This window comes from Myodes glareolus, chromosome 15 (assembly GCF_982192425.1).
Source record: "Myodes glareolus chromosome 15, mMyoGla1.1, whole genome shotgun sequence".
Taxonomy (NCBI): Eukaryota; Metazoa; Chordata; class Mammalia; order Rodentia; family Cricetidae; genus Myodes; species Myodes glareolus.
In genome coordinates, this window is record NC_142040.1 from 34,813,906 (window position 1) to 34,829,365 (window position 15,460).

The following is a 15,460-nucleotide window of genomic DNA, read 5'->3' on the forward strand; positions in this document are numbered from 1 at the left end:
AAGGAAACAAACCCAAAGCCTGCCAATCATCTTCCTAGGCCCAGAAACCTCTTTTGATTGGACTAGTCCTGTGGACTTTCTTTGTAAAGACAAAAACACTGTTAACGGCACACTTGAACTCAGCACACCACATAGCATCTCCTTTAGGAATATCAGCTCCTCTGTGGCCAGCAAGAAATGTATGATTCTGGTCCTTCCAATGTTGACTCCAATCCTGCTTCTATCATGTGATTTATATCACTTTCAAGTACCCCACCAAGCATAGCATCATGCATGAATACTGGTATGAATTACTGAATGACAGTAGATTTGGCCAAGATTTAACAATTTAAGAGTGGGATTCTGAAAAAAGACCAGAAATTTCAGCAGCATCTCAAGAGAAGAAAGTCAAGCAAAGGGGTAGTTTGTTTTTAAAGGGTGGAAGAGAAACTGAAATAACAGGATAAAACAATAGATTATTCTAGAAACACCTGGGAACATTTCTTGATTGTCTCAGAGACTGAGGGGGCATGCACTATTTGCCTACTCTGGGTGGGACCAAATATACTACACAATCTTTCACAATAAGCAATTTCCCTGATACAAATGCCAACAATATCACAGGCCACTCAGTCTCCCTTGCTATATTATAAGTCTAAGAACTTCTAATTAAATGCACAATAGCCCAAATATGAATTGACCAACAAAGCCAGAAATCGTCAAGTCTCAACACTGGTTTATATAATAAAATATTACTACCCTACTCTATATTTTTAATTAAAAAGTAAAATTCAAACTAAACCATTATTAGAACATTTTAATTTACACCACTACAAAGGAATATCATATCTACCATGTGTATAAAAAGTGTTCTCACTTAAAATTAAAATACAGACATACATTCAAAGTAAACATGTATAGTCCTTGAATAAAATACGTCCCCACATTATCTGTTAACATTAATACATTATCTGTTAGCAAAACATGTACACAAAAGAACAGGAGAGAATGGGCAGGATGCCACCGTGAACTCACCTTGGTTGGCATTTGCACCCTGAGGCAGGGCATTGGTTAGGTTGGGTAATTCACCGCCATGATTTCCATCTTCCCAGGGACAAACATCAACACTGTTCCATTTTTTCAGCTGTTTTAGCCAGCTTGTCTTCTGCTCCAACTTACAGTGAGGGTTTAATACTATACACATCCAGAGAGCACCTAAAAAGGACAAAGAAATAAATTTCAAAAAATTACAAAAAAGGTTCAAGGCTAACAGCTTAAGAAAAACTCTGAATCACTCCAAGACAGACACAAGTTTATCAGTTCTCTAATACAAGACAACATACAGCCAAATTTTACATAAAAGATCAAAATGATGTTATACATAAAGATGAGATGTAGTTCACAAGATCTACCTGTAAGCACCTTCTTATTTGTATTATACTTTATATAAAAAGTCAATAACATAAACAATCCTAGGGTCCAAAACATGAAGTGTACACACTGGCCCTTCAATATACTACTATTCCATATCAATCTTTCCCCAAATTAAATTTACTTTCAGATTATCTTTGTATAATAAAATTATACAAAGACTACATAAGAATAAAATTATACTATGGACACAAGTTCCTAATATCCTTACAAGAATTTCAAACATTGGTGTGGGAGAATTGTCTGTATTCTGTCAATCATATTTTAATAAAACGCTGATTGGCCAGGCAGGCAGTATAGGCAGGAAAGCCAGACAGGAAGTAGGGGTGGAGCAAAGAGACTGGGAGTATTCTGGGAAGCAGGACACTTCCTCAGCCACTCCTGCGCAAACCACCGAAGAGGCAACATGTAAGCTGACAACTGAAAAAGGTACTGAGCTGTGTGCTAACGTAGATAAGGATAATGGGGTAACATAAGTTATAAGAACTAATAAGTAGCCTGACCTAATGAGCCAATCACTTTATAATCTTATGAAGTCTTGTGAGTGATTTTCTTTGGGCTTGCCAGTTGTGGGGTACTGGGCGGGACAGATACCCCAACAAGCCAGCCCTCGTGTTACATATGGCGCCCAGACGTGGATAACTGAATCCACAAAAAGCTTGAGAAAGCTTCGGAAAGAATAGAGTAAATCATGGTTTCTTGGTAGCAGCAATTTCTCGGTTCTGCTCTGCTTGCTAAAGGCAGGCAAATGCTCTCATCTAAGAGAGGCTTCCTGACTCAGCTTTAGCTGCAAAACCTTGCAGCTCTTTTAAGAGGTCCTGCCGCGAAGCACTTAAACTGTGTTGATGAAAAGTTGAATGCATGCTTTTCAGTTTTCAGTCGTAGCAGGAAAAAAGCTGCGCTGTTTTAAAATGCTGGTTTTCTGGGCTGTCCTGCCAGGGCAAACTCTGACTCTTTTAGGCAGGCAGTCCGACTGAGTGCGGTCTGTGAGCAGAATGCTGCAGCTTGCTTGCTAGCAAGGACCTTGAAACACCATAGAGTTGTGGCAGTGAACACAGCTCTGGCTGGTATCTCAGCCGTGAGGCTGGAAAGTTAAGAAATGGGCTGGATCTAGCCGTCAAAGCCACGGCTCTCCATATTGCTTAGTAAATTAAACGTTTATGTAGTCAGAAAAAGAGAGATATACAGTAAAGAGAGATTCAAAGAGGAAGAAAACCTCTAAAGAGTTTACAATGTGTTAAAAATATATGCAGGCTAAAGGTTAAAGTCATTAAAAATAAAAAAGAAAGAAAGAGAGAAATAGGGTATGGTGGTACACACCTTTAATCCCAATGCCTGGGAGGCAGAGGTACATTGACCTCTGAGACTTTAAGGGGCAGAGGTAGTTGACCTCTGTGACTTCAAGGTGTGGTAGCACACACCTTTAATCCCAATGCCTGGGAGGCAGAGACAGACAGATCTCTGAGTTCAAGGTGTGGTAGCACACACCTTTAATCCTAGCACTGGGGAAGCAGAGACACGTGGATCTCTGTGAGTTCAAGGTGTGGTAGCAAACACCTTTGAGCCCAGCACTGGGGAGGCAAAGATGGAAGGATCTCTGTGAATTCAAGGACAGCCTGGTCTACAGTGTTATTCCAGGACAAAGATATACAGAGAATCTGTCTCAAAAAGTAAAAGTAAAAATAAAAGAAATAGAGGTTAAAGTAAAGCCACACAAAGATGGAAAATACAAAGAGAATCTTGATACTGTATGCCATTATGCTCTCTTTGAATTGTTTGAATGCTGAGGAAGGAGCAACAGCTGCTAAAGGACTTTTGTTTATAAATGCTGCTGAATTAATCCAATATAGATATTTTGAAAATACCTTGGCTTCAAAATTGAAGTCAAAAGGTATGCTACTTTGGAGAAGAGGTTCTACTTTTGTTTCCACAGAAAACGAGAGGCTCTGGATTTATTCAGAGTTAAGAAAAATCATCTTTGACCAGGGGAGACCTCCTGAGAAATCTCCAGTAGGAACAGATGGCCTGGATGTCTGAATTCTACATCTAGAACAGATTCAAGACTGCTGCCTGAGATGATCAAGACTCACAGGATACTCCAGTCAGGACTTGATTATAACTCTAAATTTTCTTTAGGTGCCCATAAGATTATCAGTGCCCCCAACCAGCAGGAAGTAGCCTGAAATACTACGCCCACATACCCAATGGACTATGGGTATTTTCCTTTGTTTAAAAAAAAAAAAAGAGGAAAATGGTGCAGGAGAATTATCTGTATTCTGTCAATCATGTATTTTAATAAAATGCTGATTGGCCAGGCAGGCAGTATAGGCGGGAAAACCAGACAGGAAGTAGAGGTGATACAATGAGAACAGGAGAATTCTGGGAAGCAGGGAGGTTCCTCTGTCATTCCTTCGTAGACCACCGAAGAGGCAACATGTAAGCTGTCACACTGAGAAAGGTACTGAGCCCATGTGGCTAACACAGATAAAGATAATGGGGTAATATATGTTATAAGAATTAACAAGAAGCCTGACCTAATGGGCCAATCAGTTTATAACCTTATAGAGTCCTGTGTGTGATTTCCCTTGGGACTTGCTGGCTTGTTGGGGTACTGGGCCGGACAGAAACCCCAACAAGCTGGCCCCTCATGTTACAAAACATTATGTTTATTAATTAGTATCTATAATTATGTGCACATGTATACACATTCTTACACATACAAACAAAAACATATAAATGGAGTAATATCATTCAGGCTTAGAAGTCAGTAAAATAAATCTTTCACAAATAAGACTTAAAGCCTGGCATGATGACACAGAGCTGTCATTTGAGAGGCTGAGATAGGAGAGTCACAAGTCTGAGGGAGTTTGTGGCACACAGTGAGTTCCAGAGTGGTCAAATACTGTATCAGAGACAATCAGACCAAACAAAATTAAAATCAGCTCCATTAAGCACACTTTCCTAAGCAAACTGAATGGGTACCAATCTTCACATAATCACTAAATGCTAAAATACATATTAATAAACATTTTCCTAGTTTTTCAAAAGTAAAAATTAAATCAACGGAAAGGAATAGCTCATAATTTAGATAATAAGATAATGATGAATTTATTATGATTTCTGTATAGTTCAAAAGAGTAGTTAAGACAAATATTTAACAAATTTTAAAATATTGATAACACCCCCAAAGCATTCAAAGTATGTTTTCTCTAAGAAGGCATGCATGAATGTCTCTATTTTGAAGGTTAACTGTCAGTTGGGTAAAAAAAAAAGGCAGAAATAAACAAAATGAACACTGTTTTCTTTGGCCAAAAGTGATGCTTAATAGTCTTTCATATTTAGTGCACCTAATATTGTAACTATAAAACAGTTTAAAATAATTTAAAATAAAATACAAAGTTTCTAAAAAAAAATAGCTTCAACTTGTCTAAACTACAGACATTTATAATCTACATTTTAAATTTTTCAAGTGCCAGTTAAAAGCAAAACATGGTCAGCCAAGGCTGATGTGGGAAGTCTTCTGTATATGTGTTGCCTTTATTAGTTAATGAATAAAGAAGCTGCTTGGGCCTACGACAGGGCAGAATAGAACTAGGCAGGAAAACTGAACTAAATGTTGGGAGAAAGAAGGCAGAGTCAAAGAGAAGCCATGTAGCCACAGCAGGAGACAGATACCAGATGGAACCTTACCGGCATGCCACAACCACATGGTGATACACAGATTGATAGAAATGGGTTACTTTAAGATGGAAGAGTTAGCTAGAAATATGCATAAGCTAATAGGCTAAGCGGTGTTTTAATTAATACAGTTTCTGTGTGGTTATTTCGGGTCTGGGAGGCTGGGAAACAAACAAGCAGCTGCAGACAACACAAGATGGAGTGAGCTCACCGGAGGCTCTCTTCCTCTCAATGACTACAATGAAAAACTCTGGACAAAGTCAAAAGCAGTAACCCAAGGTCTCTGAAAAAGTTATTTGGCTATCAGCAAGCTGGCCAAAGAGAGGGAGGAGGACAGCAAGTGACCCATGTGGCTATTATTTTCATCACCCCTCTCCCAGTTTTTTTTCTTCTGGATTTGACATAAGATTAATAAGTTCACTCAATGAACACTGCAGGGGCACATGCACGAAAAAACAGAAGCTTGCCTCCCCCCGCTCCCCATGTGTACTGGGAAAGAACACCCAGCCCAGGGCAGCTGAGGGCTATCCCAGTCCTCATCACAGCACGTACACAAGACAGAACCTCAGCGGAACAGCTCAGGCTCTGACACACTGACAGCGGAGCCCTCCCCCAAGTGCTGTGACAAGTATAGTCCCATCATCTTGGTTGTTTCAATTTTTTCACCCTCTAGGGAATTTTAATAGAATCTTGACTCTTACAATATTCAAAATGTCCAGAATCTAAAATCTTGGCTTACAATGAAATAAGAAAATGTGTCAACTCTCAAGAGAAAAATCAACAGATGTCAAGTAAGATGAGCGAGATGTTAAAGCGCATGGTCTAGTCACCTCCCAAAGGCTCAGCCTCTTGGTACTATCACTTTGAGAGTGTATCAGATACCATGTGAATCTGGGGTGGTTACAAATATTCTGACTACAGCCTTGAGGAAAATCAAACTCAGAGAGGCTGGGAGCCTTTAATACAAGATCCTAAGTATTTTTGGCTTATTTCAGTGACTTCTTTATGACCTGAGGAGGAGAGATTCACAAAATGTGTCTTGGATTTTCATGCTTGCATTTCCCTAATTAGAAAATTTCCATTTTTCAGGAGAATTTCTTTTTTTCTTTTTTTTTCAAAAAGCTTAAGTCTTTACTAATTTGCTTGTAATACCCTTTTACTGCTCACCTCCCTAAAGAGAGGTTTCATCCTGAATGGGTGTTCTTACTAGATTCAAGTTTAGTGCCATAATAAATATGGTCTTTTATCTTAACAGTCATTACTACAAAGGCTGTAATTAGCCTTAATAACCAAATTAACCAAACTGAGTAAGTCATTCTCCAAATTTTATTAATTCAGGATCCTACTTTGGGCATTTATCTCTTTTCCCTCCAATGTGCCTGAAGTATTTGTTGCTTTAAGAAAAGTTCTTTAACAAGATCTCCTGGGTAAATTGGGAGCATGAGACTCTTGGGAGAGGGCTGTAGGGTAGAGAGAGGCAGGGAGGGGAGTCGAGAAAAATGTAGAGCTCAATAAAAACCAATAAAATAAAATAAAAGTTCTGTAATGATGAAATCCCACTCTATGACTTTTCTGAAATGGTAACCCTTCCAAGGACTCAGAGGGAAGGTGGTAAGATGTGGTTATTAGTCGGCATTGCCAGGGCCCTGTCAGTATCAAATCCATGGTGTGCACATCGCCCAGTTTCAAAATTATCCACACCACATATGAACTCTAGCTTTTTCTCCCACTGTGGTGATTTGAATCAGAAATGTTCCCCATAGGTTCAGGCATTTGAACATGATTCCCAGCTGGCCACACGGCTTGGAAGGTTTAGGTGGTACAGCCTTACAGGAGGAAGTGCATCACAGGGGCAGGCTTTGAGATTATACAGCCGAACGCTTCCTTCCAATCTCTGCTTTGTGCTCGTGGTGGAAGGTGTGAACTTTCAGGTTCCTGCCGCCTTGCCTGCCTCTTGCTGTTGTATGATCTCCTGTCCTATGGATAAGCTGACTATTTTTTTTTACAAGTAGCCTTTGGCCATGTTTATTACATCAACAGAAGAGTGACCAACCAACTTAGAAGTTGGCACCAGAGAGTGGGCTATTGCCATAAAGAACCTGACCATGTTGGGTTTTTTTCAGTAAGAGTCCTGAAACAGTCATGCTGAGAGAAATAAACTAGGTAGGCCCCAGATCAAGGTTTCAAATGGGAAGTAATATTAGCAGGTGCTTCAGAGGCCATTCATGGGAAATTTTTGATGAAAAATCTGGCTGCCTTCTGCTCATGTCCTGAGAACTTGCTTGACAAAATTTTAAAAAGTATTGGATCAATTTCTTTGGTGGAGGAGATTTTAGGACGCCACAATGGTGAGTCTGTTGCACAACTGTTACTGATTTCCCTTATGCAGGCCTACAGTGAACAGAACAAGCAGCAGAGGAAGAAATGGAGAACGTATGGAGAGAGAAGGAACACTAGGAAGTTCAATGTTAAAGCCAAAGCCTGCACTGACAGCTAAGCTGCCAATTTCTAAGGAAATTAGGCCCACAGAGAAAACCCTAGCTCTGCACTGGAACAAAGGTGTTCCCTGGACAAGCCCACACTCAGCAACCTTCCAACTTCTGCAATAGAGCCTATGGTCCTGCACACAGAAAGCACCTGACAAAGAAAAAATCTGTAAATGATGTGATAAATGGGGACAGGGACCACTGGCTGAAATTCACAGTGTGATCTACTTGGTGCTCAGTTTAGAGGCGTGGAAGATTGTGGGTTCTTCTACCATAGTTCCAGAGAGCCACTCAGTCTGGGAGGCATGTGGCATTGGAGTCCCTGAACGAAGGCCTCAGAGGGCAGCAAAGCTCAAGGGGAAGAACCATCTAAGTCCTTTGAAATTCAAGTCCCAAACACTGGACATGGAGTTACAGGATATGGTGTTTGCCTTGCTGGGCTTGATCTTGCTTTGGTCCAATATTTCCTAACTATGCCCCCAATTCCTCTCTTTTGGAATGACATTGTATTTTCTGTGATTATTAAATGTTTGAGGTATGGAATTTGCTTTTTTTTCTCCCCAGGGAGTTGTAGTCTAGAGTTACCTTGAGTCTCAGAAGAGACTTTGGATATTTAAACTGTGTTGAAACTATGACAGACTATGGGGATGTCTGAAGTTGGACTATATGCATTTTTGATTCTGATATAGGCGTGAGCCTATGGGGGCCAGGGAGTGCAATGTGGTGGATCAGGTGAGATATCTCCCCCCACCACACACACACACACACACACACACACACACACACACACACACACACACACAGGCTTAGGTATCTGAGAAAATCTGGTTCTCAGTTGGTGGTGGTGTTTGGGAGATTTGGGTAGTGCAGCTCAGAAAATGCATCACTAGGGGCAGGCTTTGAGATTACATAGCCTGACCCTACTTCCGGTTTGCATATTCTGCCTGTACTTGGGTTTGAAGATGTACACTCTAGAGCTCTCTGGACCTGCCCCATGCCTCTGAAACTGTATGAAAGCCGAAGAAAACGTTCTTCTGGAAGTTACTGCTGTCAGTGTTTTATTATAGCAGCCGAAAGGAGCTAATAAAACTACCCAGCATGCTCTTTCTTCCTCCTATGCCCTGACTAGTCTTCACCCAGTGAGTGACTTCAGCCAAATAATATCAAGGAAAAGAACCCCAAGCTAAGGAAGCAAATTCCTTCACCCAAGGAAAAATACAAATACTTTTCACCTAAGGGAAGTAGTTGTCTACTTAGCAGTCTTAGGCCTGTTCACATTCTGTATCTGACTACAATCAGAGAACATGGGCAGAAACGTACAGAAATGGAACACAAGATTGTTCTGAAAGCCTTTTGGGTTGTTTCTGTATTCTTCCAGTAACAAAATACCAATGCATCAGGGGTTACTCTCAATAAAAGCGACTGACAAGGATTAATTGTACCCACCAGGTCTTTGTAGTAAACACTTAGATATGTGATTATCAACACCATTTACCCCACCTTACATACTCACTGTTTACATTTCCAACAAAAACTGCTCTTTTCATCAACAAGCTCTGGTCTCAAGAGGCAAGCTATGGATGCCCAGTCATGTGACTCTGGACAAGCTATGGATGCCCAGTCATGTGACTCTGGACAAGCTATGGATGCCCAGTCATGTGGCTCTGGACAAGCTATGGATGCCCAGTCATGTGACTCTGGACAAGCTATGGATGCCCAGTCATGTGACCCTGAACAAGATATGGATGCCCAGTCATGTGACCCTGGACAAGATATGGATGCCCAGTCATGTGACTCTGGAGACGATATGGATGCCCAGTCATACGACTCTGCGCTGCCAGCTCCCTAACCGAAACAACAGGGGTAAGAATGTCTACGTAATTTGTAAGGTTGCTTTGCGCTTGTGTCTCTGCCAACTCTAGACTTCACACTGTCTCATACAGGCAGGCTTCACACACACAAACCCCATGAACAAACTTTCAAGAGCTAAAAAATTGGCACTGCTAGTTTTGACTCACAGCCTGTCCCAACTGGTAAAATCTGCCTTGACTCAAGAGAGGAAACGCGGTGCCATAGCATGAAGGGAGAAGCAGAGAGTATGTGGCCCACTTTAGTCTATCACAATCGCCAAGCACTTAAAAACTTGCTAGATTATGAGATGGAAAAGTAAGTTTTTAGCCTTTTGTCACCGATGAGTACTTGTTTTTAAATATGGTAATTTTAGTGCTTTTATTTTCAGTAAATACTAGCTATAATTTTGCCTGAAATTAAAAAAAAATATTAGTCAGAGTTAACCAACTATTATATTGAATATGTAAGATTTTATTCTCTATTCTTGTTGAAATCAGGCTGTCCCTGGCTCTGAGTTAACCCAAATTGTGGAAAACTTGTTTTTTTTTTTCAGCTTGTGCCTTACACTGAGAGACTCCATTTTACAAGCGACTTTTGACTCCATTTTGAGGATTGTAGATAACTCTGCATTTGAATAGACAATGAGTGACCCCCATTTGTCTGGCGCCACCCACTGGCAACTACTGATCTGACTTATTCCTGGGAGTAGAAGGGGTATCACTCTAAGTTTATCAGAGTGAACTGCTACTATAGAGGCATACAGATGTGTTGAAATCCGATCAAGAAAAACGAAGACCAAGAACTCATCAAATATCCATCACCAAGGAAAGGGTGTAACCACACTTGGCCCCTATAAAAAGTGGTCAACATAGACGACCAGTCTATCGGATGATGACTTGGTGTGTGCACTAAGACGCAGGTAACTCCTGACCATCCCTGGAGACTCAGTCTCGCTCAGTCCTCACTGTTTGTTCAGCCTCCTTGACCCGCTGCTGTCTATCCTCTTAGTCACCAAGGTGGACCTGCTGCCCAAGAATTCTGTTCACCCATGTGTTATTTTGGACCCTCCCTGCCCTTAGAAGCACCTCACTCTTGTGGTAATCCTGCCCAGTAAATTTTGACATTGTAGAAAGATAAACATGTCCGTTTTTTACTCAGTGCATTCATGACTATTACCCATTATCAGTAATATTTAGATAATTTTCAATTTAACCAATAGATCTATGAAAAGTTTTAAGAAGTATATTATTACAGTGAAATTTTAAGGATAACAAACACCTATTCCTGAATCTATTTTTTTCCTCAAAGATAAAACTCAACAGTCAGAATAATGGTTCTCAACCACTGACAACTCTGTGCCCTTCTAGGAGATATCTGGCCATATGTGGTGTTGTTTTGGTCATATAGGTAAGCCCCAGAGGTACTGCTTAATCATCCTACAATACACAGGATGAGCCTCCACAACAGAGAACTTGTGCATATGTGAATGTTATTAGCTCAAACAATCAGATTCAAATAAGTCACTCAACAGATGAAAGAGCTGTAAGCCAAACAAGAAGTCATTATAAAAACTTAACAAAATAGAAGGTATCCAAACACACTGCATTATTATTACATGCTGCTTTATATGCAAATTTTTCTCCCTTCAAGGAAAATCCTAACAATATCAAGTTACACATGTTGGGTTTCTAATTAGATTCTACATTTAACGTCTCTAAATGTCTATCTGTAGGGTACAAAGATTGTTCCACCTAATATAACCAACATTTCTAAAAGTGAATGGCATCTATACTTATTTACCTGACAATAATTGCCGTCTTTTTACTGAATCTTTACCTCACATTAACCCTGCTTTCAATAACACATTAACCCTGTTTTAAATATTTACATAATTATCACATTACCTTTCAAAACAAACAAACAGAAAGCACTACTCTGTAGCCAAGCAGCTGGAGTTTAGGGAGGTGGAGCTATTAGAAGAGGGAGCAAGAACCCTCTCCAAGAGCTCTGTAAATACTACAGCAATTTAGCCCTTAATCTAGCTATATAGCCAAAAGGTTGGGTTTTTGTTATTATTTTAAGTTTGGATTTATGAAATTTCCAAGACTAATGACTTTAGTTTTTTGACAGAATAATTTCATCCTTTGTATTTTAAAGTATACTTTATTAACTAAAGTTGTGAGTATCCTGAAATCCTTACAACTAATACCTTATACTTTACTTCTGAACTGGGTTCTTTTTAAAATTGTGTCTTTATTTTTACTGCATGTTTTGCCTGTTTACTGTATGTATGTTTAATATGTATGTCTGTTTACTATGTGTGTGCCTAGTCCCTGTGGAGGTCAGAAGAGGGTATCAGATCCTCTGGAACAGGAGTTAAGGTGACTGTGAACCACTGTGGGGGTGCTGGTAATCAAACCTGGGTCCTCTGCAAGAACAGAGATGACTCAGTAAGTCATCTCTCTAACACTCTCCTGACTTTACTTGTGTTTATAGACACTCGGGTCAGATATAAGAAAAAACATTCAAACAAGAACTGTCTAAATAAAGTCCAATTAAACAAAATAAAACTGCAGTTTTCAGAACTGTCAGGCACAGAAAGTAAGTAATTTCAGTGGAGATTCAAATGGTAGATGGGCAAACAAAAGTTAAACACAGGATTTGAGATTGATTGCTCAAGTCAGATGAAGCCTGTTTTGTCTGGAAACACTATGGTCAGCTCTGTTCAAGTCAAGTCTATATCAGCATTTCTGGGGAAATGCATGCAAGTGAGAACCCTTCCTGCCTATTCCTATATAATTCTGTATATTACTGGACATGGTATTATGAATTGAGCAAATAAATCAGCTGCAGACTCTTGCTAAGCCTAACTCCACAAGCAGTTCCCTTTTGTGTTATTACTATTAAATAAATTCAGTGATTAAGTCACAGATTTTTGTGGATTTTTTTAAAGAGGGGGAAGGAGGCAGATTAATTAAAATAAATCTGTTCATCTTCTGTAATGGACACCTCTGGAACCATTTATAAATGCTGTTCTCCCTAATTTCTAGGAAGAGAACTCATGTGCATGGTGCTGGGAAAGCAAAGATGGTGACAATAGAAAAAAGGTCGGTGCAGGGCAGAGGAGCAAGACAGACGTCATCATCATCTCCAACAGACTAAAAACCAAAGGTTCATTTTGTCTTGTTCCACATTCATAAAAAATGAGCACTGTTAGATGGACAGCTAAGTGTCTAAAGACCAGTGTCATGGAAAGTCTTATGAAGTAGTAGCAGGCAAAGTAAAGCAATCACTTTTAGTACTTCCAAGGGTTCAATGGTTATAAAATAAATCACAATATTTATTTTTGTTCTCGGAGGCTATTATAATAGTATAAATTTCATGCATGATCCAATTATCTAATCATATTTATGTAGAGGCCATGAAATACCTAATTGCAGTCACAAATAGGAGATCACTGGCATAATTAGTTGTGCTAGCAAAACTACAGTCACAAAACTTCTTGGGTCAGACCACACGAAAACCGTGACCCTAATTATGACAGTGTTATTATCAGCATAATGAAGTTTTAATACATCAATCACTCCATGTTTGGAAAAGTAAGTTTAACTGGCAAAATAATCTTCTTAGAATTTGATACACTAGCTTTTAATTTATTAAAACATTTCTGGAAATTTTTCAAAATCAGACCCAAGGGATACAATGCAGCAAGTTTTAAGAAGGCCTGGGTTAAGCGGGGCTAAACGCCCTGCTAAATGGCATAAGCTTAGTCATCATCTGACCAAACTCCCAGATAAATCTGAAATAGTTTCTTTTTGTCAAAAAGGAAAATAGTTAAAGGGAATTAACTGACATCCTGGGCTGTGTTCATAATCTAATAAACAAGCTTTCTCAATGCATTTGATCTGTCAGTGCTGTGAGCTTGGCCTCATTAGGAGCCTCACTCTGTGGGAGATCACAGAGCCAGCCTTTCCACACCCTCAACATCCCTCTCCTTTTCAAGGGAGCAAAGGAAAGACAAAATAAATAAATAAATAAATAAATAAAAAATCAGAGCCAAGGAGAGAGAATGGCACTCTGAGAAAACACAGTGACCAGGGAAAGGAATGGCTCGGGAGCCTGCACAAACACTTTCTTCATAAACAGTTCAGCGGTTCATTCAGTGGTCACGACTCCAACTCCACATAAACCGATTTCTGAAAACACTTAGTTGGCAAGTGACTTCTTACAATAGCGATATACTTCATTTTCATGTAGGAAATGTAGGAGAGCAACCCTCAAATGGTTTGCACAGCACACTTCATATTATATCATGGCTGTCTTTGGCTGCCTTTTATTTCTCATTTATTCTGTGTCCTGACTAGACTGTGAGGCTGTGAGTTCCCCAACTGCAGCACAGAGTACCACAAGACAAACAAGTAGGTTCTTGTTAATCTGTCTGCTATTCTTCGGGAAAAGCACTTCCGGTATTTATACTTAAGTACATCACTGAGCCTTGGAAAGTCGTCTTCCTCTTGCTGGGCACTGAGAACAATTAGGACAGAAATCCATCAAAAGGCATATCAAAAAGTGATCAAATGACCGGTGCTGATTATTCTAGGGTATCAATAGTGAAGTAAACACCATCTACTTATGTGAGATACCAAAAGAAGGGGAGGGGATTCTTGCAATAGTCTGTCTGACTAGAACACTGATTTGTTCATAAAAACAATTTCTGAACACACTGGCTTTCTATGGAGTGCAGAAGAACTTATGATGGGTGTTGGGTTTCCTAGAGAGCAGAATGTTTCATTTTGCTCTAATTCACTCTATTACTGAATTAAACTTTGATGTATTGGTCTTGACAAGTGCTTCATGCTGATAGTATTGTGTATGATAGTATAATCACTCTCCATGCATTTCCCACGGGCTGCGTGATTAATGCAATAGATTACCTGCAGCACGGATGGCAAGAGGGAATCAGTGCCCCTCTGTACTCTAAAGTGTTTGCATTTCAGGGCACGCGTGTGTGTGCATGCACACATGGGCACCCATGAATATCCTGGGCAGTGGCAGCTAGATAAACCTGAAGTGGGAGAATATAAAACAGATGACACAGTGAAGATATTTTCCCAGTGTTTACTATCAAAAATATACTTCTTAAAGCTTCCAAGGAAGTAGATGGCATTGTACATCAATTATTCACTTTCATCTTCACAAATGTTTACTGAGCACCAACTATATGCCCAACACATTTTTCACCTTTCAGGAAGAATAACTAACAACATGTGTTACTTTCAATGTTCTAGTTAGTGGAACAGAAGGGGAAAAGATGGTATAATAAAAAAAAAGACAGGGACTAAAAACATTTTTTTTAGAAGATGGCTAGAAAATTAGTTTCATCTCTTAATAATGACAGCAATGACAAGAAGATTAATAATATTAAATACACTGAGTAGTTTAATACTTAAATACTTTATATAGATTTGGTCTATTTGTCTAGGAAAGTATATGTTATGTGAATGACCGACCTGTTCACCAGCGGGACTGTATATGCTAAGCATGCTGGTGACGTGTGATATACAGAGGGATTTTTGTGCTCTTAGCAGTACTGTCAAGGCATTTCTCCTTGCATGATTTTCTCTTAGTTCCAACCGGGACCTGACTGGAACTCCGCCAATGCAATCTTGGCTTATCCAAGCTGCTACTCCCAATCTAAGCTATTGCAAGATACCTGTTCCAATTCTCATTTTATCAATGCTTTTTACATTCTTCTCCAGGTCTGCTGATGCAAAAATTTGAAATTTACTAATATATTCCAGAATGAAAGGAGTGAACAAGGTGTAATTGGTCATGGGTCAAAATCAGGTTTTCCTTTACATCTCAAATGTTTTCTTTGCAAGATAAAGGCCAGAGAGCTCAGAGTGTTGCCCACATTCCAGACACTACCACTGTTCCGGACTGCTTTATCACCAGAGCAAAGCAAGAGACACGGGCCCCAGTGGGGCTGCCAAACTCACTCCAGCATGCCAATGAGAGAAGCAGCAGTCTCTTAA

At 39.7% G+C, this 15,460-nt stretch overlaps 1 protein-coding gene across 2 annotated transcripts in view; it reads right to left on the reverse strand.

The window, feature by feature from the left end:
- Positions 1-15,460, reverse strand: part of Zswim6 (zinc finger SWIM-type containing 6) — a 170,477-nt gene that overhangs the window by 22,504 nt on the left and 132,513 nt on the right. For both annotated transcript variants that reach the window (XM_085676736.2, XM_085676735.2), the window contains exon 5: positions 1,015-1,194. In XM_085676736.2, the coding sequence (XP_085532862.2) occupies positions 1,015-1,194 (180 nt within the window). The remainder of the gene's footprint in view (positions 1-1,014; positions 1,195-15,460) is intronic.